At 41.1% G+C, this 22,006-nt stretch overlaps 1 protein-coding gene across 1 annotated transcript; it reads left to right on the top strand.

Annotated features, from left to right (window-relative positions):
- The first annotated feature begins 243 nt into the window (after positions 1 to 243).
- Positions 244 to 20,469, top strand: SRGN (serglycin). Its single transcript, XM_059899446.1, has 3 exons — positions 244 to 388; positions 10,827 to 10,974; positions 17,278 to 20,469. Exons 1-3 carry the CDS (start codon positions 313 to 315, stop codon positions 17,507 to 17,509), a joined length of 456 nt encoding a protein of 151 aa, XP_059755429.1. The 5' UTR covers positions 244 to 312; the 3' UTR covers positions 17,510 to 20,469.
- The last annotated feature ends 1,537 nt before the right edge of the window (positions 20,470 to 22,006 follow it).

The raw sequence follows: 22,006 nt of genomic DNA, 5'->3' as shown, positions 1-22,006 counted from the left end.
AAACAATCAGTAGAATGCTGATTCTACTCAGCAAGTGGCAAACAACAAAACTTTTGAAAAAGCAGACCTGGGGAGAGTCCACTGCAGTTTCATAATGGGTATGAATAGTTATTTTTCTGCCTTTTTTTTTTTTCTAAATCTTTCTGGGGTTTGATGTGGATTTCTCTCTATTTGTTCAGGAAACTGTGACGTGTGTTCTGGGCAGGGTTTGAGGTTTTGGAACCTTTTCTAAAAGGGACAGAGAGCACCCTGCTACACTTCCCTGTCGTGAGGTTGGCGTGCAGACGGTGGAGCTGAAGCAAGGTGGTCACCATGCAGGTGCTCCTCCAGTACAGTAGGCTTGTCCTGGCTCTCGCCTTCATCCTGATTTTGGGTTCTTCAGTTCAAGGTAAGACCCAGGAATCTTGTCCCCCTATAATCTTCCTTGTAAGTCCTGGGGTCCACACAAATGCTTATATTCACTTTAAGGTACGGAATGTATTATACTGTGGGAAAGGAGGCCAAAAAAAGAAAAAAAAAAAAAAAAAGGATTTGGGGTAGCTGAACTCCTTAGTGTGAGATTGGTTAAGTTTGGTACCAAAAAAAGTTAAACTCTGAGGCAGGTGTGGCCTTATAAGTTCTTAAAATGATTGAAATGCAAACTATTTTATTGTCAGATGAAAATGGTTTATAAATTTTTAAACGCTTAAGAAAGGAATATAGAAAATGACCTACCCCCTAAGTGTCTACGTCAATCCCAAGTTTTAACATAATATGGTAGTGTCATAATTATTGTGACACTGGGAAATACTATTTTTAAAATCAGAGTAAATTTGGGTGTATTTTTTCCCCTTTTTTAAACTTGGTTCTTAGTGAAAATTCAATTATATTTAGACATAGTTAATGAAAACCATCTCAGATTTTAAAGAGAGGCCAAAGAATTTTAGTAATTGTGTTGTTGCTCAGAGAAACATCACATTTGGAAATTTCTTATTAGGTCTATCATTTAGGGTTGTTTAGTCAGAATGAAACAACTTAAAACCTTTAATGACTAAGAAAATGAAAACGATCAGTTTGTAGGAAAAATACAATTTCTTCTCCTTTGGTAAATAAGCGATCATGTCTGAATAAGGCAGAAAGTCATGGCCTGATAAGTAGATGGGAGAATTTATAGTAGAAAAACACTAAGTTCCTCCAGATCGTATAGGAAATATTGAGTCATGGTGATTGCACATATCCTGGATTTGTTTCTTCGAAGTTACTTCTAGTTGTCTTGTTTTTACTTCTGGTGGAAATGAAATTGTACACATGATCTCAGATACATTCATTATGTATTGGAAATTTATAAAATCACTTTCTTCTTGTTATGCAATTATTGAAGAAAAAACCAGTAAATAATGTTGCTGAAACTTTTCCATTAGTCTATTTATTTTTTAAGGTATAAAACATTGTTGAATGTGAGGAACAGGCTTTACTTGGATCTTTTAGGGAAAACCTTCAGAAAACCTTCATTGTTTCAGATGAAATAATTCCCTCATGTGCTCTGACAAGATCCAGGCAGTCAGGTCCATGTTTGTAGCACAGACTTGAGTGACCTGTTGGTGCTGGGTCTACCCTGACCAGAGCTCTGTGAGTCTTTACATCTTCAAAATTTCCCAGAAATGTCACATTCCCCACTAAGATTCAATAGGGAAAACTAAAATGAAAACAAAAGCATTCTTTATGTAATAGGTATTCTTCAGAATGTAGTGAAAACTATTATAAAATTTTATAAAGTACTAGTATTTATGTCATCACCAGGTAGGTTTAGCTCTTTGTTGGGAAAGGAACCAAAAAAGAGAGAATGAGTGGACTGAAAAACTAGGGAGTTTCCAAAGGAGAAGTGCAGTTGGTATTGGAATCAAGGCTTAGTGTTCACATCTGAATAAGAAGGGAAATAGATGTCCACCCACAGCTGCATGTGTGAGTGACATCAGCTCAAGGCTGCAAAGAGGTCACTATTTCATCATACTTCTATGTGATGCCAGATATAATTCTGTAGCATTCTTTCCCCACTTAAAAACTTTTCTTTTCTTAACCCATTGATTTGACTGAACTGATCAAATGCACTAGGCTTTTGGCTTGTTTTTACTGAAACAAAACATCTTAGGTTATTGTATTAGTTTGCTAGGGCTGCCATAACAAAGTACCACAGACTGGGTGGCTTAAACAACAGGAATTTATTTCCTCACAGTTCTGGAGGCTAGAAGTCCAAGATCAAGGTGTCAGCAGGGTTAGTTTCATTCTGAAGCTTCTCTCCTCAGCTTGTAGATGGCCGTCTTGTCTCTGTCTTTACATGGTTCTTTGCGTGTGTCTATGTCCCAATCTCCTCTTCTTGTAAGGAAACCAGCCATACTGGATTAGGGCTAATCCGTATGACCTCACTATGTCTTAATTATCTCTTTCAAGGCCCTATCTCCATATACAGTCCCATTCTGAGGTACTGGGGGTTAGAACTTCAACACATTGAATTGGAGGGACACAATTCAGCCCGTATCAGTGACTATAAGCGAAGCTGAAGTAAAGACATGCTGTAAAAGTATGTCTACCAAGTGCAAAGAGATGGAAGTTTGGCAACGTGTGGGAGACCCTGGAGAGGACAGATGGCTAATCAATTTAATGTAGAGCTCCAGGGGATTATTGATGAGGCCTGTGGCTCCTACTCTTATTGCCTCTCTTTTTAAAAGATGCCCATAAAGAGGGAAAATGGAAAATCCATGAGCAGGTGTGGCCAAGGGGGTCATTGCCAGACTATGTTTCCACTCTACACTGCCTCTGAGATCAGGATAATGATATTGATTCCACCTATGTGCACTGCTGTTTGATTGTAAAGTGATTCACATCCATTCTCGGGTAAACGATCATCACATTCCCTGGGAGGAGGAATTAACACCAATTTATAGAGGGGAAAATTGGATCTTACATTCATCATCTCATTTGCTCTTTACACCAACCTCTTGCAAAAAATTTATGAGACTTGCCCAAGGCCCATTACAACTAATTAATGGCAGAGCTGGTCATCTGATTTCAAGTTCAGAGTTAACTTTCTACTGCAATTTAGCTGTATTCTAGGTGGATTAGAGATTTTCTTTATTTAAAACAACCTTGCTTTGACTCTAGCCCTTGCTACAAAAACCACTGAGTTGAGGGACAGAGAGGGAGAAATTGAAAGTAAACTTGGAACTTTTTATAGCTTGTCAAACCTTGCGAGGGTGGGGGAACTTTATTCATCTTGTGGAATTGATTGGCCAGTAGGAAGCAGCTCCAGCTTAGATGGTGATGTCTGTTTGAATGCCACCAAACAATGAATGAAATGGTCTCCCTCCCCCGCTCCCCACAACATGGCAGTTTCTGCTTAAATTTTTCTAGCACACTTGCAGCAAGTCTCCATTAAGAATAGGAAATCAGTAAATTGAGATGATGTTGGGGAAAAATTGATATTACAATACGATATTACTGGGGTAAGTTATTTGCTCTGGTAATGTTTACTTATAGAAAGTATTTTGCTAAAGCAGGACTAGTGACTGTGTGTATGTGTGAAAGAAATAGGGGCAAAGACAGAGACAGAGAGAGACAGAGACAGACAGAGAAAGGGCGGGGGTGGGCAGTGAGGGAAGTGATTGTAAATAAAAAACATTCTTCTCCCTTGAATCCATCACAAAATTAACCAGGAGATCTGTAAGTGGGGCCTCTTAGGAAGATAATTTTTCTGTCCATGAGCATACTCCCTTTTATTTTTTAAATTACGGTAATCTTAAGATTTCTCTCAAGCAAGATAGAATCAAGATACTCCCACACATCGGGGGCTGGAACTGTTGAATTTTCACATTCTGCCAACACCCTTGAATAAATATGTCAGGAACTTGGTATCTGTAACCATGTTCTTTATTTTAAAGCAGATTTAAAATCCCCAGTCTGTGTTGATCATTTTATAATGTATAGCAATACAGGACCATTACGTTATGCACCTGAAACTAACATAGTATATTAGGTCAATTTTACTTAAAAAAAAAACAAAACCTCCACCTCTGGACTTCCCTGGTGGTCCAGTGGTTAAGAGTCTGCCTTCCAGTGCAGGGGAGGTGGGTTCAAACCCTGGTCGGGGAACTAAGACCCCACGTGCCGTGGAGCAACTAAGCCCACACGCTCTGGAGCCAGCCCACCACAACTAGAGAGAAGCCCCTGCACCGCAACGAAAGGTCCTGCGTGCCGCAGCTAAGTCCCGACGCAGCCAAATATAAAAATAAATAAATAAATATTTAGAAAACACCTAATATGATTTTATTTATATGAAATGTCCAACTTGCTTAAAAATATAGAGATAAAAAGTAGATTGATTAGTGGTTACTTAGGGATGAGAAGCATGAGATACAGGAGCTGGCTAGCTAAAGGATAGGGGATTTCTCTGTGATGATAAAATTGTTCTAAATTTGTGGTGATAGTTGCACATACCTATGAATATGCTAAAAACCACTGAATTTTACATTTTAGAAGAGTGATTGTGTGCTATGTTACATACATACCAATAAAACTTTTTTTTTTAAATGATTGCATTTTTTTTTTTCCAGTGAATTTATTTATTTATGGCTGTGTTGGGTCCTCGTTTCTGTGCGAGGGCTTTCTCTAGTTGTGGCAAGCGGGGCCCACTCTTCATCGCGGTGCGCGGGCCTCTCATTATCGAGGCCTCTCCTGTTGCGGAGCACAGGCTCCAGGCGCGCAGGCTCAGTAATTGTGGCACACGGGCCCAGTTGCTCCGCGGCATGTGGGATCCTCCCAGACCAGGGATAGAACCCGTGTCTCCTGCACTGGCAGGCAGATTCCCAACCACTGCGCCACCCGGGAAGCCCCCCCAATAAAACTTTTTTAAATTAAAAAAATAAAATCACCAGTCCCAAACAGGATAAACATTTCTGTGGGGGAGGTGGACTTCTATCTTTGATTTCTTTATAAATTTTGGAACAGCTTTATTGAGATAGATTTCATATACCATACAATTCACCCATTTAAAGTGTACATTGATGGTTTTTTAGTATATTCACAGATATGTGCAACCATCACCATAGTCTATTTTAGAACATTTTCGTCACCCAAAAAAAGAAACCCCTCTTTATAAATTTTAAAAGCTGAGATTCTAAACTCTAGAGGGAATTTGTATTTTAGAAGTTTTCTAATTTACCAGAGTTGTGTTTCTTACACCAGTGAAAAGATGAGATCTTTCACTTAGATGCTTCCTCATTAAACTATTAGGTTTTACTTTTCTGTTTAACTTCTTATCTATGCAAGCACTCACTTGTTTGATATTCAGCCATCCGGAACAGTAGAGAAGAATGTCTAGACCTGCTCTGTCTGAAATGGTAGCCACGGGCTTCTTGTGGCTACTAAGCACTTGAAATGTGTGAAATGCGGCGAGTCCAAAATGAGGTATGGTGTAAGTGCAAAATACACACCAGATTTGAAATCTTAGGATGAAAAAAAGTGTAAAATATCCATCAATAACTTATATTGATTATGTTAAGTGACAATATTTGAATATATTTGTTTAAGTAAAATATTTTCAAATTAATGTCACCTGTTTTTTACTTTTTAAAATATGGCTGTTGTAACATTGAAAATTCCATACGTGTACGGATGGTTCCTCTTGTTTCTATTGGACCGTACTGGTCTAGACGGCATGGGGTGTGAAGACATCGCCCTCTGCTGGAGCAGATGTTGAATTTTTACCTGACTCACAATGATGACGCTTCTAAGTAATAATTCATTAGATGCCAAGCTTAAGCTTCTTCAAGAAAGAATCAGAGGAGAAAGAGCTAAAATGTATTAAATACCTACCATGTGCAAAAGCTTGTGCTAGATGTTTCAGATACTTTTATCTTGTTTAAACAGGAACTCTTTGGGATACTATTATGGGATACTGTGGTGGAACAGGAATTTAAATTTGGTCTCTCTGCAAGCTGTTCACTATCAGAGATAGGTCGATAGGTCATTGTCATCCTCCTCCTCATCAGAGATACTAGCATTTAAAGAGCTCTGACGGGACTTCCCTGGTGGTCCAGTGGTTAAGACTCCGTGCTCCCAATGCAGGGGGCCCGGGTTCGACCCCTGGTCGGGGAACTAGATCTCCCATGCCTGCCTCAACTAAGAGTTCACATGCCACAACTAAGAAGTCCGCATGCTGCAACAAAGATCCCGCATGCCACAACGAAGATCCTGTGTGCCGCAACCAAGACCCAGTGCAGCCAAAATAAACAAACAAATAAATGTTAAAAAAAAAAAGAAAAGGGAGAGATTAATTTAAATAAATAAAGAGCTCTGACCATGGTGCTAGGTACTATTCTACGAGCCTAATATTTATATCTCATTATTAGAGCTACTACTGTCCCCATTTTATGGATGAGGAAATTGAGGTACAGGGAGGTTAAGGTTACCCAGCTAGTAAGGGGGAGACATTGTGATGTTAACTTGACATCACAAGTTGATGTCAAGCCTTACCTCCTGCCTCCAAGCAGTGACAGAGTTACCCCATTCTGGATGACTAGCGTCCCAGACCAGAAATTGTAAGCTATATTCAGGAACTATGGGGAAGATTGTGATAGAATAGTAGTTCTAAAAGAAAGAATGAATGAAAGTAAGACAGACAGAAAGAAAGAAGGAAAACAATGGGAGAACATTTACTTTCTACATTAGAGTCTTTGTTTTGTTTATATTTTTAAAAGAATATTGTTTATTACAGCAATTTAGAAAACAAAGTGAGAAAAAAAATCACCAGAGTCTACCACTATAGTTATTTCTGTGTATTTCCTCCCATTCCTCACCCCGCCCCAATATTTATTTATGTAGTTGCATTAACAACTATTATGCATAGAGTGGTATTCTGCTTTTTAAAAAATATTTATTTATTTATTTTTGGCTGTATCAGGTTTTTTTTTTTTTTTGTATCAGGTTTTAGTTGCAGCACACAGGATCTTTTGTGTGGCACACGGACTCCTCTCTAGTGGTGGCGCAAGGCTCCAGCACGCGCGGGCTCAGTAGTTGTGGCGCAAGGGCTCTCTAGTTATGGCTTGTGGGCTCATAGTTGCGGCACGTGGGCTTAGTTGCCCCGCGACATGTGGGATCTTAGTTCCCTGACCAGGAATCGAACCCGAGTCCCCTGCATTAGAAGGTGGATTCTTAACCACTGGACCACCAGGGAAGTCCCCTCTGCTTTTTTTATTTTTTTTAATTTTTTTAAGAATTTCACTTTATTTATTTATTTTTTGGCTGTGTTGGGTCTTCGTTTCTGTGCGAGGTCTTTCTCTAGTTGCGGCAAGCGGGGGCCACTCTTCATCGCGGTGCGCAGGCCTCTCACTATCGCAGCCTCTCGTTGCGGAGCACAGGCTCCAGACGCGCAAGATCAGTAGTTGTGGCACACGGGCTTAGTTGCTCCGCGGCATGTGGGATCTTCCCAGACCAGGGCTTGAACCCGTGTCCCCTGCATTGGCAGGCAGATTCTTAACCACTGCGCCACCAGGGAAGTCCCCTTCTGCTTTTTTTAAACTCATTTTTGAACATAGATTTTCCTATGATGCTACATAGTCTTTTCCATAACTACTGCTTTTTTCCCATTTGTTTAATATTCTCTCATATGAATGCCTCATAATTAATCTGAGTATTTTCTCTTGTTTTGATTATTTAGTTATTTCCTGTTTCCCTATTTTAAATAATACTAAGGTGAACAGCATCATGAATTCTTTATATATTTTCCCTCTCTCTCTCTCTCTCCATATATATGTATATAATGTATATCTTAATGATGTAATAACTTAGCAATGCTGTATTTATAAAATTAATCCGAAATATTAGCTAGGACAAAGTTGAGTGTAAACAGACATGATAGAGATTCATGAGGAAAGAGGACATTTTGCAAAAGTTCTGTGGTTCTGCAATCTTTTAAGAACAAAGTCCTTGGCCATCCCATTAAGATGTAAAGTGAATTTGACCTCAGTAGAGGCTTCACTTTTCAACCTCTGATAGTTGAGAACAGGACACAACTTGTGCATACTCTCCTAGAAATACAGATACCCAGAGGGAAAAAAAGCAAAACTCCAGAACTTAGGGTCTTTGGGAGGGCTGGGTAATGAGATTAGGAGTAACTTTTTTTGTTTGTTTGATACATTTTTCAAAATTTTCTATAATGAACGCACATTCCTTTTCTAAGATAAATATTATTAAAAATTGCAACAAAAGCAGTCTAGATGTAAGGAATATCTAAATAAACTCTCCATTTCTAGGAGAGAGTACTGTAAAAGGTAGAGAGCCCTCTGGACCCTGAGTTAAAGTCAGGAAACCATTGACAAGTTGCTGTATGTATCCATTTACATAAAATTCTAGAAAATGCAAACTAATTTATAATGACAGTAAGTAGATTGATGGTTGAGGGGGGCTGGGGAGAGTCAGGAGGAGGGAGGGAGAAGGGCAGGATCACAAAGGGGCACAAGGAAACTCTGGAGGATGTTGAATATGTTCATACCCTTGATTGTGGTGATGGTTCCACGGTGTATCCATTTGTTGAAACAAATTGTGCACTTTAAATATGCACAGCTTATTGAATGTCAAGTCCACCTTAAGAAAGCTGTCAAAAAATAAAAATAATTTTGAATAGATAATACATACATATGGCTCAAAAATCTAAAGGTTCAAAAGGATATGCAGTGAAAAGTCAATGCTCTTCCTTCCACTGTCTTCCAGCCACCAATTCCCTCCACAAAGATGATCAGTTTGCTGTGTATCTTTTCAGAGGTGTTCTGTGCATGTAAGCATATATGTAAATATAGTGTGAAAAAACACAAACACACACAAATGGTAACAAACAATTCATAGTGTTCTTTACTTTTTTTAACTTAATAATATACCTTGGCGGGAATTCCCTCGCGGTCCAGTAGTTAGGACTCCAGGCTTTCACTGCTGAGGGAGCATTCAAATCCCTGGTCGGGGAACTAAGTTCTTGCAAGCCACATAGCGTGGCCAAAAAAACCCACACACACACCCCTTGGAAATTATTCTATATCAGTGCCCAGAGAACTGCCTCATTCTTTTAATAGCTGTATAGTACTGTAGGCTGTGCCTTAATTCATTAACATTTAATTTTCCAGTCTTTGCTATCGCAAAAAATATTGCAGTGATTATCCACAACACTGTTTTTCATTTTATTTTATTTTGTTTTCTTAAATAGTTGTCATCATGTGCATCTCAATCTGTACAGAACAATAATGTGCTGGGCTTTAAAACTGTTGCAGGAAGGGGGACCCCTTCCAGGGCCCGAGAATGGGCTCTTGTCTAACACTTAGAAATGAATTGTCCAAGGAGACACATGTGCTGACAAAGCAAGAGACTTTATTGGGAAGGGGCACCCCGGCAGAGAGCAGCAGGGTAAGGGGACCCAGGAGAACTGCTCTGCCATGTGGCTCGCAGTCTCAGGTTTTATGTTAATGAGGTTAGTTTCCAGGTTGTCTCTGGCCAATCATTCTGACTCAGGGTCCTTCCTGGTGGCAAGGGCATCTCTCAGCCAAGATGGATTCCAGCGAGAAGGATTCTGGGAGGTTGGTAAGACATATGGACTGGTGTCTCTTCTCTCCTTTTGACCTTTCCTGAATTCTTCCCATTGGTGGTAGCTTGTCAGTTCTATGTTCCTTACCAGGACCTCCTGTTGTAAGACAACTCATGCAAGTGGTTACTCTCATGCCTGGCCAGGGCAGGTGGTTTCAGTCAGTGATTCCCTTAACAAAACTACCTTTCCTGCTTTTCAAGAATTTTAGATGTGTCCCTTCAGGTTAGGTTATTATTAGTTGCACTTGTGTGAATCAAGTTTGTACTTGAGGTGGGGAGATGAACCTTTGTAAGGGTGGTGAAGTATTTCTCACCACCAGGCCTCCATCCTTGCTGGACTGAGGAATGAAGAATTTATTTCATGAATTAATAAGGGATCTCCTATATAACCTCTTAACACAAGATATGGAGCCTTTTGCATAGACATTAAAAGAGACTGTGACAGACCAGCTTTTGTGAATAGAGGAGCCTTGATTTTTGAAATCTCTGACTAGATGTGAGGGCAAAGAAAGAGGCCAAGTTTTTAACCTACTTTTCATTCCCAAGAATACCCAAGAATTTCTTTTCAATACCCAAGAATGGCCCTAAAGAACTAGGGCTCTGTAGTATCTCGGGTATTAATTGGTACATTCCTTAACCTTTCTGAGCATGATTCGACTCATCTCTACCAGAACAGTCAGGATTCGGGGTCAGATACAGGTTTGAATCCTGGGTCCTCTACTTAGTACCTGTGCAGCCTCAGTTTTCCTTTGTATAAAATGGAAATAATAGTACAAAGATAATGATAGTTAATATTATCAAGTGTTTACTGTGTACCTGGCACTATGTTAAAATCTTTACATGCATTTTCTCATTTAATTTTTGTGACCAGCTTACGAAAAAGAGACACTCTTAGTACCTCAGTTTTCTGGTGGGGGCTTGGGGAAGTTAAGGTTTCACAGCTCACCAGTAGCAGAGCTGGGACTTCACTCCAGGCAGCTAATTGCCAAAGCCTGTTCTAACCTAAAACTCTAGGCTACTTTAGAGGGGTGTTGTGAGAAGGACAAATGGTGTGTATAAAGGGCTAGCAAATAGTGGGTGCTCCTGTGATACTAATGATCATAAAACCTGTCCACACCTTACCTACCAAATTTAGAATCTATTTAATTAAAAATTTCTTAGGGACAGAGTGATTAGAAGCTGTGTAAGAGACATTTATTGACCACGTGGGTTCCTTGTTTGGGCAGGTTCTCCTGTGCGGAGAGCCAGATACCAGTGGGTACGCTGCAATCCTGACAGCAATTCTGCAAACTGCATTGATGAAAAGGGACCAGAGTTCGATCTACTTCCAGGTGAATCCAACAGAATCCTATCTCCAAGGACTGACCCTTTTTCGTAAGTGGACTTTCTTGATTTTACTTTCACCATCCGCCGCTGAGATCTTGGCATGGAGGTGGGAGGGTTGCCAAGAGTGTTTTTCTTCAGGCTCTTGCTTCCATGGTTAGGTTTTCACTGCACAGTACAGGGTAAAACTGTACTGTATTTACTGGTATATGAGATGCACAAGAATACATGATTCACCTACCTTTTTAAGAATTTTATTTATTTTTTAGAATTTATTTATTTTTGGCTGTGTTGGGTCTTCGCTGCTGCGCGCGGGCTTTCTCTAGTTGCTGAGAGCGGGGGCTACTCTTCGTTGCGGTGCGCGGGCTTCTCACTGTGGTGGTTTCTTTTGTTGCGGAGCATGAGCTCTAGGCAAGCGGGCTGAGTAGTTGCGGAGCGCGGGCTTAGTTGCTCTGCGGCATGTGGGATCTTCCCAGACCAGGGATAGAACCCGTGTCTCCTGCACTGGCAGGCAGATTCTTAACCACTGCGCCACCAGGGAAGTCCCTATTCACCTATACTTTTGCAAGGTCTTTTTCTTGTGGCAGAAACAAAAATTGAATACTTTTCACCAATAGGTATTGAAAATGATTGAACATTATTTTATTAATGTTAATAGAGCACATTGTATATTTATATTAAAATCCAATAGGAGTCTATCACCTGAATGGATACACAAAATGTGGTACATCCCTTAAGTGGAATATTATTTGGCCATAAGAAAGAAGGAGGTACTGATAAATGCTACAACATGGATGAATCCTGAAAACATTATGCAAAGTGAAGGAAACCAGACACAAAAAGCCACATATTGTATGATTCCATTTATGTGAAATGTCCAGAATAGGCAAATCCATAGAGACAGAAATAGAGTAGTGGTTGCCAGGGGCTGTGAGGGAGGGAGGAATAAAGAGTGACTGCTATTAGATACAACATTTTTGAGGGGTGATAAAAATGTTCGTTTAGATAGTAGTGATAAAAAAAGAAATTAGGGAAAGGAAGAATAAGTGGCCATGACTCATAAAAAAGAAAGTCAAAACTCTTCTTTTATTTAAATTATTTTTTATACAGCAGGTTCTTATTATCTATTTTATACATATTAGTGTATAAACGTCAACTGCAATCTCCCACTTCATCCCCCCCCCACTTCCCCCCTTGGTGTCCATAAGTCCAAAACTCTTCCTGATCAAATAAAACCTGCCTTATACTTGCAAAAAAGATCCAATAGGAATTCATAAGTAACAAAAATTGAATTGTATTAAAACCCATTATTTCAATGAATATCAAAATTATATGTAGCAAAGATACATTATGAAAAGAATTATCATAAAAGTTTTAATCTTCAGGCTTAAATAGAAAAATCACTCCCCTGAAAGCCACATAAATCATCATGCCCAAACCAGGTAAGCCTATCATCACTTTGGGGATCCTGGTAGCCCCCTTCATCACTGAAATTATGTCATCACCATCCTCAAAATGCAATTCTGCAACCCTGTGCTTTTAGGTCCACGGCATAAAGCTTGAACGTGATAGTACAGCATCCTCCATTATTTTAAGTCACGGATTTCAACAGTAATTCATTTAAATCTAAGATATTAGAGGAACAACGCAAGTCCTCCAAAACAAATATTTTACACTATTTCTTCCCTCCTCAAATCTGTATGATCTTCCACACTCTTTGACATAAATTGTAGCAATATTTTTTTGGATCCGTGTCCTAAGGCAAAGGAAACAAAAGCAAAAATAAACAAATGGGACCTAATTAAACTTAAAAGCTTTTGCACAGCAAGGGAAACCATCGACAAACAAAAGGACAACCTACTGAATGGGAGAAAATATTTGCAAGTGATATGACTAATAAGGGGTTAATATCTAAAGTATATAAACAGCTCATACAACTCAACATCAACAAAACAAACATCCCGATTAAAAACTGGGCAGAAGATCTGAATAGACATTTTTCCAAAGAAGACATCCAGTTAGACAACAGGCACGTGAAAAGATGCTCAACATCGCTAATCACCAGAGAAATGCAAATTAAAACCACAATGAATATCACCTCCCACCTGTCAGAATGGCTGTCATCAAAAAGATCACAAATAACAAATTGCTGGCGAGGATGTAGAGAAAAGGGGACCCTTGTACATTGTTAATGGGAATGTAAATTGGTGCAACCACTGTACAAAACAGTGTGGAGGTTCCTCAGAAAACTAAAAATAGAGTTACCATATGATCCTGCAATTGTACTCCTGGGTATATATCCAAAGAAAATGAAAACACTAATTTGAAAAGATATATGTACCCCAATGTTCATAGCAGCATTATTTATAATAGCCAAGATATGGAAGCAATCTAAGTGTCCATCAGTAGATGAATGGATAAATAAGATGTGATACACACACACACACACACACACACACACACACACACATTGGAATACTACTCAGCTATAAAAAAAGAACAAAATTTTGCCAATTGCAGCAACATGGATGGACTTGGAGGGTATTATGCTTAGTGAAATAAGTCAGAGAAGACAAATACTGTACGATATCACTTATATGTGGAATCTAAAAAATAAAACAAACTTGTGAATATAACAAAAAAGAAACAGACACACAGATATAGAGAACAAACCAGTGGTTACCAGTGGGGAGAGGGAAGGGGGAGGGGCAAGCTAGGGGCAGGGGATTAAGAGGTATAAACTACTGTGAATAAAATAAATAATCAGGGGCTTCCCTGGTGGCGCAGTGGTTGAGAATCTGCCTGCCGAATGCAGGGGATACGGGTTCAAGCCCTGGTCTGGGAAGATCCCACATGCCACGGAGCAGCTGGGCCCGTGAGCCACAATTACTGAGCCTGCGCGTCTGGAGCCTGTACCCCGCAACAAGAGAGGCCGCGATAGTGAGAGGCCCGCGCACCGCGATGAAGAGTGGCCCCCGCTTGCCACAACTAGAGAAAGCCCTCGCACAGAAACGAAGACCCAACACAGTCATAAATAAATTTTTAAATAAATAAATAAATAAATAAATAAATAAATAAATAAATAAATAAATAAATAAATAATCAGGCTTTCCTGGTGGTGCAGTGGTTAAGAATCCGCCTGCCAATGCAGGGGACGCAGGTTCGAGCCCTGGTCCGGGAAGATCCCACATGCCGCAGAGCAACTAAGCCCGTGTGCCACAACTACTGAGCCTGTGAGCCTAGAGCCCGTGCTCCGCAACAAGAGAGGCCCCCGCAATGAGAAGCCCGCGCACCGCAATGAAGAGTAGCCCCGGCTCGCGCCAACTGTAGAAAGTCCACTCACAGCAAGGAAGACCCATCGCAGCCAAAAATAAATAAATAAAAATAAATAAATAATCTACAAGGATGTATTGTACAACACAGGGAATATAGCCAATATTTTATAATAACTATAAATGGAATATAACCTTTAAAATTGTGAATCACTGTTGTACACCTGAAGTGTATATAATATTGTAAATCAACTCTACCTCAACTAAAAAAAAAAACTAAAAAAAAAATCTCTAGGATCTTCCCTTTCCTCAGCCAGCAACTTTCCTTCTTGCTCTGACACTCCTGTTAATATGGATGCACAGCCCCTGCTTCTGTGACAGTCTTGGACACTTTTGCTCTCAGATCCATTTCTTCTCCTTCCATCTCCCTGCTCTGTACTGGGTGGGGTGGTGAGGGCTGATCCCTATGGTCTGCATTTCTCAGGTTCCCAGATCTGTGGCTGAGTTTGGCCAGTGGGATGCCTGGAAGGGAGACTGGTCAGCGTGGGCGGCAGGGAGAGGCAAGGATGTTTCTTCTCATTCCTGCCTTGGGTGGCGCCTCTGGCACGGCTGTGTCTCATCCATGGCTTCAGCTTCCACCAGATGCTCTTGGTCCCTGGGCTCAGGTAGTACCACCTCCTCCACTGTCCCTCTAGCCCAGGGAGGGAAATATTTTCTTGCTGTTCCTCATCTCTGGGTTTCCTTATTATTCCCTATTTGGCTTTGCTTCTCTTCCATCTCATGTGTAAGCAATTCCCTGTCTTAAATACTTAGGTAGGTTTCTTGACTGTACTCTGACTGTGGCAGCTTCTAAGGCCACCCCTCCTTGTGCTGGGCATCCTATCCCCATGCCCCTTCTCCAGGACTTGAATTCTGCAGTTAACCCTCTGAACCCAGCATCTTCTTCTCATCAGTATGCAGACATTCTCTAGTATCGCCTACATTTAGGTAAAATCCCCTCTTTGACTCTGCATCCTTCCCAGCTGTTGCCCCATTCTCTGCTCCTCTTCACAGTAACACTTCCTGATAGGGTTGCCGATGCTTACTATCTCCCCTCTCCTCTCCTCAACCCCTTCTGGGTCTACCTTCACCCAGAGTGCTTGGTAGAAGCACTTACTTTTTTAAAAAATTTAAGTTCTTTTTTTTTTTTTAATTGAACCTGGGCCCTCGGCAGTGAAAGCGTGGAGTCCTAACCACTGGACTGCCAGGGAATTCCCAATTTAAGTTCTTTTTTATTTTCCTCCACACTGGCAAAAGTTCCGAGGGAGCTTAACGTTTTTTAAACATTTTAACTATCCCTCTTTCCCACCCCCCACTTCTGATTCACAAAGCAAAGGAGAGCAGGAGTCCCAATTTTTAATGGTTCCCCATCTCCTCATGTTGTTATTTGATCCAAAAACTATATTCAAGTTTGTAGCAGTCATAGTTATTGTACATGTTTAGGAGGGAGGGAGGCAAGAAGGGATAGGGAGAATGGTGATCCAAAAGAATAAAAACAGAAACCAAATAGGTCACAATTACTTCCTGTTGACACATCTGCTGGTTACTTCTCTATGTTTAACTTACTTGACTTCTCTCTCTCTCTCTCTCTTTTATTTATTTTTTTGCTGCGCCACATGGCTTGTGGGATCTTAGTTTCTCGGCTAGGGATTGAGCCTGCGCCCTTGGCACTGAAGTGCAGAGTCCTAACCACTGAACCGCCAGGGAATTCCCACTTGACTTCTCAGTTGCCTTCAAAAACAGTTGACCACCCTTCCTCTGAAATACTTTTTTCTCTGGGCTTCCATGGCCCCACCTTGTCTTGGGTTTCCTTCTACTTCCCTGGCAGTTCTTTCTCCTGTGATTAATATTTAATATGTTGGGGTGGCCCTAGCTCTGTCGTGGGCTGCTTTTGTATCTGCATGCGTTTTTTGGGTGACTTCATCCTGTTCCATGGCTTTAAATACTATATGTGTGTGTGTGTGTGTGAGAGAGACAGACAGACAGAGAGAGAGAGAGAGAGAGAGAGAAAGAGAGAGAGAAAGAGCAACTACCAAATCTGTGTTTCCAGCTCTGATTCCTTTTCCCTGACCCTGCAGCCTAAACTATCCAGCAGGTCACCCTCTATTACATTATTCCACTTTGTTTCTCTGCATAACATTTAGCCCCACCTAATATTTTCCTGATTTACTTATTCACTTTTTATTGTCTGTCTCCCCGCCAAAGTTATAAACCTCTGAGCAGGGACCTCATCCATCAGTCCCCATTCTATCCCAGGCACTCAGAACAGGGATAAGATATTCGATAAATATTTATCAAATGCAGGCATGAAGGAAACTCTAATCTGTTGTATGGCCTGTGGTTTATTATTTTCATGGAGAAAATGACCCATAGGCTGTGAAACTCAACTTCTGTCTCTGATGCTTTGTTGCCTTATTCTGCCACTGATGGGTGGCATCATTGCTCTGGTCCTTTGGTGCTGAGTGGACTTCAAACTACCCCACTGAACCCAGTTGAATGAATGCACTTATTCGCGGGGAGGAGAGTGAAGGTTAACATGCTGGCAAATATAATGCTTGACTTGTTACAAAGAATTTCTTAAGCGTGAGCTTTGTTGAAGCCCTGTGAAGTTATTAGAGATTTTGCAGAATTTTTAAAATAGGAAAAATATATATCTAGGCTAACTTACTTGTGTGTCCTTTCTTTAGTGGGAGAAAGTGTAAAAATGGGATCTTTTCTGTAAAAAATAAATGACCCCTTAAGTAAATTCCAAATATAGGATTGCTATCTTAGTGATAAGAAAATTATCATTTTTATATGCATCTGCAATGAGTAGATGTGGAACTGATAAAGGCAACGAATTAGATACAGTAAGTATTGTAAATATGTGGAAAGGTCTGACTTATTTTTTGTTTTAAAACATTAAAAAACTGGGAAACTTTTAACTTAAAATTTGAGCAACTGAGTGGCTACATTTACTTTCGTATCTTAAAAAATTTATTATGATTATCTTTTCATGTCTCAAACTTTAATGTTTTTTTTCCATTTTTCTGTCATGCTTCAGAATGATGAAATCCAGGAACCTGAATGATGTCTTCCCTCTTTCTGAGGACTTTTCAGGATCAGGCTCTGGAAGTGGCTCTGGAAATGGCTTCCTACGTGAAATTGAACAGGAATACCAACCAGTAGAAGAAAACGATGCTTTTTATTACAACTTTAGGCCTCTGGAGAGAAATTTGCCCTCAGACAACCAGGACTTGGGTCAGGATGGACCAGAAGAGGATTATACTATATAAAAGAGAGGGTTTCCCACCTTGATGCCAGGCAATGTATTTGTGTTCCATGGTTAAATGATTAATTTGAGGACAAAAAGCTTTATAGAAAATTTAAAACATCTGAAAAGGAAGTTTAGTTTTATTATCTTTTTTTCTCATGAATTCTTAAAGCCTCCTTTATCTATCCTAATGTCCTGGAAAATACCTGCATTTCTTTTGTATTGTATTCAACAACATCACTATGAAGTTAACTAGACTCCCCATATGTATAAAATTGTTTTAAAGAATAAATTATACTGTTCTTAAAATATTTAGTTTGAGAAACAAATTGACAGGCACTATTTCATATCTAAATCTTCAGGAAGCTGACTCTGATTATGAAATCTAGATATGCCTCTTTTTTTTGTGAAAAAATACAGATGAAACATACAGTGAATGTACAGAGTGGGTATTTGACATGTTTTACAGTGTGAAGTTAACTGCTCTAATAGTACCCCTGGAGGTGTTTGCAGAGCTAGTGGACAGCGTTTGCTTAGAAGTGTGATTGCTGTCACAATTAGAAACTTAACACCCAGATTAAAGCACAATTGTGCTCTCAATACCTCATACTGCTTTACTTTTTTTCCTGGATATCTATGTATTTTCAAACATTACTCTATTAAAGCAGAAGTATAATCAAAGGGTCAAGCTGTCTGGGCTCTCTTGTTCATGAAGTAATTATTTGTTCAAATGTTTCTAGATTCCCATCAACAAAATATCTGTAAAGTTATTTTACAGTGAGACCAAATTTTGTAACTGGAATCAAATCCTGTTAACTAGCAGATGAAGAAAACAATCATGCTACAGAAAGAGGGTTACTCTTGTCCAAACACTTCCTCTTTCTGAAGGCTATACTATACTCATCTCTGTTCCCCTTAATTCTGAAAAGCCTGTCAGCATCATTGTCATGGATCCTGTTCTGTACCATCTAGATCCCCTCTTCAGAACTGAGGACTTATTCAAATTAACCTCTGTGGAAGAGAGACACCTTGTCCAAGCCCACACCTCTTCCCACGGCAGCCTGCACCCAATGCCTGGTTGATGTGGGCATATGAGTGCCAGACCCCTTCCCTGAACTTCGAACAATTCAGCAGGGCAATCACAGATTCAGACCTCCCTGAGGAGCCATCTGAGGCTTTGTTGGGACTGTTTTGCAGCTCAGTTTCTTCCTTTACTTAGTCTTGCTTCCTTCCATTCCTCACTGAGAGAGCTCCCTTAGGAACTTTCTGCACACTAGTTTTCATTTCAGAGTTTGCTCTATGGAGAATCCAACCTGTGAAAGTTGGTGCCAGGATGGGTAGAAAGCAGATGCTAAAATGGGATTTTGGAGCTGGATCACCTACTGTCTGGCTGGCAATGAGGACCCTATCACTGGCTGTAGATGCAGAACAAGCACAAGGGAGCATTGCAATTGTTCAAACTTTCACTGATGATGAACTGGGATGGTGTACCAGTGGAAGGAAGTGCACCAGGGTGTGGTATATGAGGTATCTGAGAAATATGGGGAAGTAGTAACTATAGAGACAATGACATTGGATGGCTCTTGCTGGAGGCAATTAATGAAAGACCAAGGATGATTAATTAAAGACTAAATGTGAAAACTATTGGACCTCCTCAGCAGCATATTAAGAAACTCTCTTCTGCAGTGGAAGGGCAGGAAAAGCTGAGGCCCAGGACCAGGATATAATCAGAAGAATAGCAGAGTTCAAGAATGTTAAGTTGCCAAGCTAGCCAAGTCTGTTATGCAACATCAGGGCCCTGACTGGGAAAATACTGGACCCTCAGAAATGAAGACCTCTGGGTAGAAATGTATCTGGGTTGATACATTCAGAATTCGAATCCCCAGACTTCCTCAAACCCTCTGAATCTATAGAAGAGGCCTGGGCTTCCCTGGTGGCGCAGTGGTTAAGAATCCGTCTGCCAATGCAGGGAAAATGGGTTCGAGCCCTGGTCTGGGAAGATCCCACATGCCGCGGAGCAACTGGGCCCGTGAGCCACAACTACTGAGCCTGCGCGTCTGGAGCCCATGCTCCGCAGCAAGAGAGGCCGCGACAGTGAGAGGCCCGCGCACCGCGATGAAGAGTGGCCCCTGCTTGCCGCAACTGGAGAAAGCCCTCGCACAGAAACGAAGACCCAACACAGCCAAAAATAAATATAAAATAAATAAATTAATTAAAAGAAACGTTTAAGAAAAAGAAGAGGCCCACTCCTTAAGAATTAATGCTTTCCTCTGGCTTGAAGATGATTAAGAAGCCTCTGCCCTTTAAAACCACATGCACACTCCCTCAAGGTCTGCCCTGCCACCCTACCTAGCCACCAGATCCATAACTAAAGTTACAATATAAACCAACAGGAAAGTGTTGGGGCTGCTAAGGACGAAAGGTGAAGGTTTCTGCAGAGCTTAGCTGTCATACACCTCAGAAGCCAAGAAAGTGTGCCTTTCTATGTGCCTTAACTCTAAGAGTGCTAGATCAAGGGATGGAGGAAAAACATAAAGTTGGATAAGGAAGTGTTTATCAATATGGAAGTGTTTATCAATATGGAAGTGTTAGGGGAACCAATGACCAAAACCACCTGCCCTGGCCAGGCATGAGAGTAAACACTTGCATGAGTTATCTTACAACAGGAGGTCCTGGTAAGGAAGGACCTTACCACTGACAAGCTACCACTGACTGGAAGAATTCGGGAAAGGCCAAAGGAGAGAGGAGATGCCAGTCCATATGTCCCAGTATCCTTCTTGCTGCAACCCATCTTGGCTGAGCAATGTGCGCACCACCATGAAGGACCCTGAGTCAGAATGATTGGCCAGAGACAACCTGGAAACTAACCCCAGTACTCCTGAGACTATGGGCCATGTGGCAGAGCCGTTCTCCTGGGTTCCCTTACCCTGCTGCTCTCTGCCTGGGTGCCCCTTCCCAATAAAGTCTCTTGCTTTGTCAGCACGTGTATCTCCTCAGACAATTCACTTCTTAGTGTTAGACAAGAGCCCACTCTCGGGCCCTGGAAGGGGTCCCCATTCCTGCAACAGAAGTACTCTTCTGGGATAAAGGTTTTATCACCCTGGCAAGAACTCCAGGAGAAGGTGTTGACATGCTTCTAAAATGGCTCTTAGCAGCTTGGAAAAAGTGACAGCTCCTCTTAAGTAGAAATGCTAGAACTCCTATGGCAGGCAGTGGAAAAGGGGTCAAAAAGTTTAAGGAAGTTAGCATGCTAGAATGGACAGTTTGTGTAAGCCCTAAAAACCTACCAAATGACTTTGTTCCAAAGGAAGGCCAAAGTAATGAAGAATATGCTGGTAAGAGGGACAGCATCTCTGAGCTATCAGTGGTAGCTCTCCTCTAAAGGGCAGAGGTGATGGTAGAATGTTGTTACAGAATTGGGTTCACAAATAGCAATGGGAATGATGCGGGGGGGGGGGGGTCCCGAAATAATAGAGGACAGGTGGAGGTGTTCAGCCATCAGAAGCCAGGTGGTACAATTATCATAATGAGGACGGTCAGAATGGAATGCAGGGCAAAGTTATAGAGTGGCATCTTCAGAGGTAAGATAGTTGGTAACAGTTCTGCACCCAATTCCATTGTGTGTTGGAGGGGGTGGGGTTGGCAGGGTAGGGGTGAAGAATTTCCCCACACCAACCAGAAAGTTTCTGACACCAGCTGGGTGTCCTACAATTCAACTCAATTCTGACACTATCTACCTGGAGCTAGCATCAGATTCCACAGGTTAAAGGCTCAGTCCCACAAGGCTTCCCTCCACTTCAGATGCCAATCACAAACCTAGGTTGTTACCTGTGCTTCTGACCGACTGGCTGTAAATTGGAGCTTCCAATGACCACCTCCTCAGGTTCAGTTAATTTGCTAGAGCAATTCTCAGAACTCAGAGAAACATTTTACTTACCTGATCACCAATTTATTATAAAAGGGTATAACTCCAGCTAGATGAAGAGATACATGAAGTGAGGTCCCGAACAAAGGAGCTTCTGTCCTCGTGGAGTTTGGGGCCTGGCACGGTGGCACATGGAAGCTTCTGGTTCCCTAACCTAAAAGCTCTCTGAACTCTGTCCTTTGCGGGTTTTTTGAAGTCTTCATTACATAGGTATGATTGATTAAATCATTGGCCACTGGTAATTGAACTTAATCTCTAGCCCCTCTCCCATCTCTCCCTCCCTGGAGGTCATGGGTGGGACTGAAAGTTGCAACCCTTTAATCAAACAGTTGGCTCCAGTTTCCTTACCTGAGCCAGTTTTCAGACCTGGAACCCACTGACTAAAAGAGAGGTTAGGTGCTCTGGAATAAGACCCTGTGACACCATGGCAAGTATATACAGCACTGATTCCTCTAATGCTTACCCAAAGGGACTGATGGCCATGAACTCAGGTACTATATTCTGGGGAAAGGAGAGTATTCAGACATTTCAAGGACAGTCAGTTACAGGGTCTAATTAACTTTGATACATGGAGATCCAAAGCATCATCATGGC

This window comes from Balaenoptera ricei, chromosome 16 (assembly GCF_028023285.1).
Source record: "Balaenoptera ricei isolate mBalRic1 chromosome 16, mBalRic1.hap2, whole genome shotgun sequence".
NCBI lineage: Eukaryota > Metazoa > Chordata > Mammalia > Artiodactyla > Balaenopteridae > Balaenoptera > Balaenoptera ricei.
This window is presented reverse-complemented; position numbering and strand designations above follow the sequence as displayed.

What these genes read in the sequence shown, in the direction of transcription:
- SRGN (XM_059899446.1), top strand. Translation starts at nt 313, where the DNA reads ATGCAGGTGCTCCTCCAGTACAGTAGGCTTGTCCTGGCTCTCGCCTTC. An exon ending in TTTGGGTTCTTCAGTTCAAG is followed by an intron (nt 389 to 10,826) that starts GTAAGACCCAGG and finishes TTGTTTGGGCAG; the next exon opens with GTTCTCCTGTGCGGAGAGCC. An exon ending in CCAAGGACTGACCCTTTTTC is followed by an intron (nt 10,975 to 17,277) that starts GTAAGTGGACTT and finishes GTCATGCTTCAG; the next exon opens with AATGATGAAATCCAGGAACC.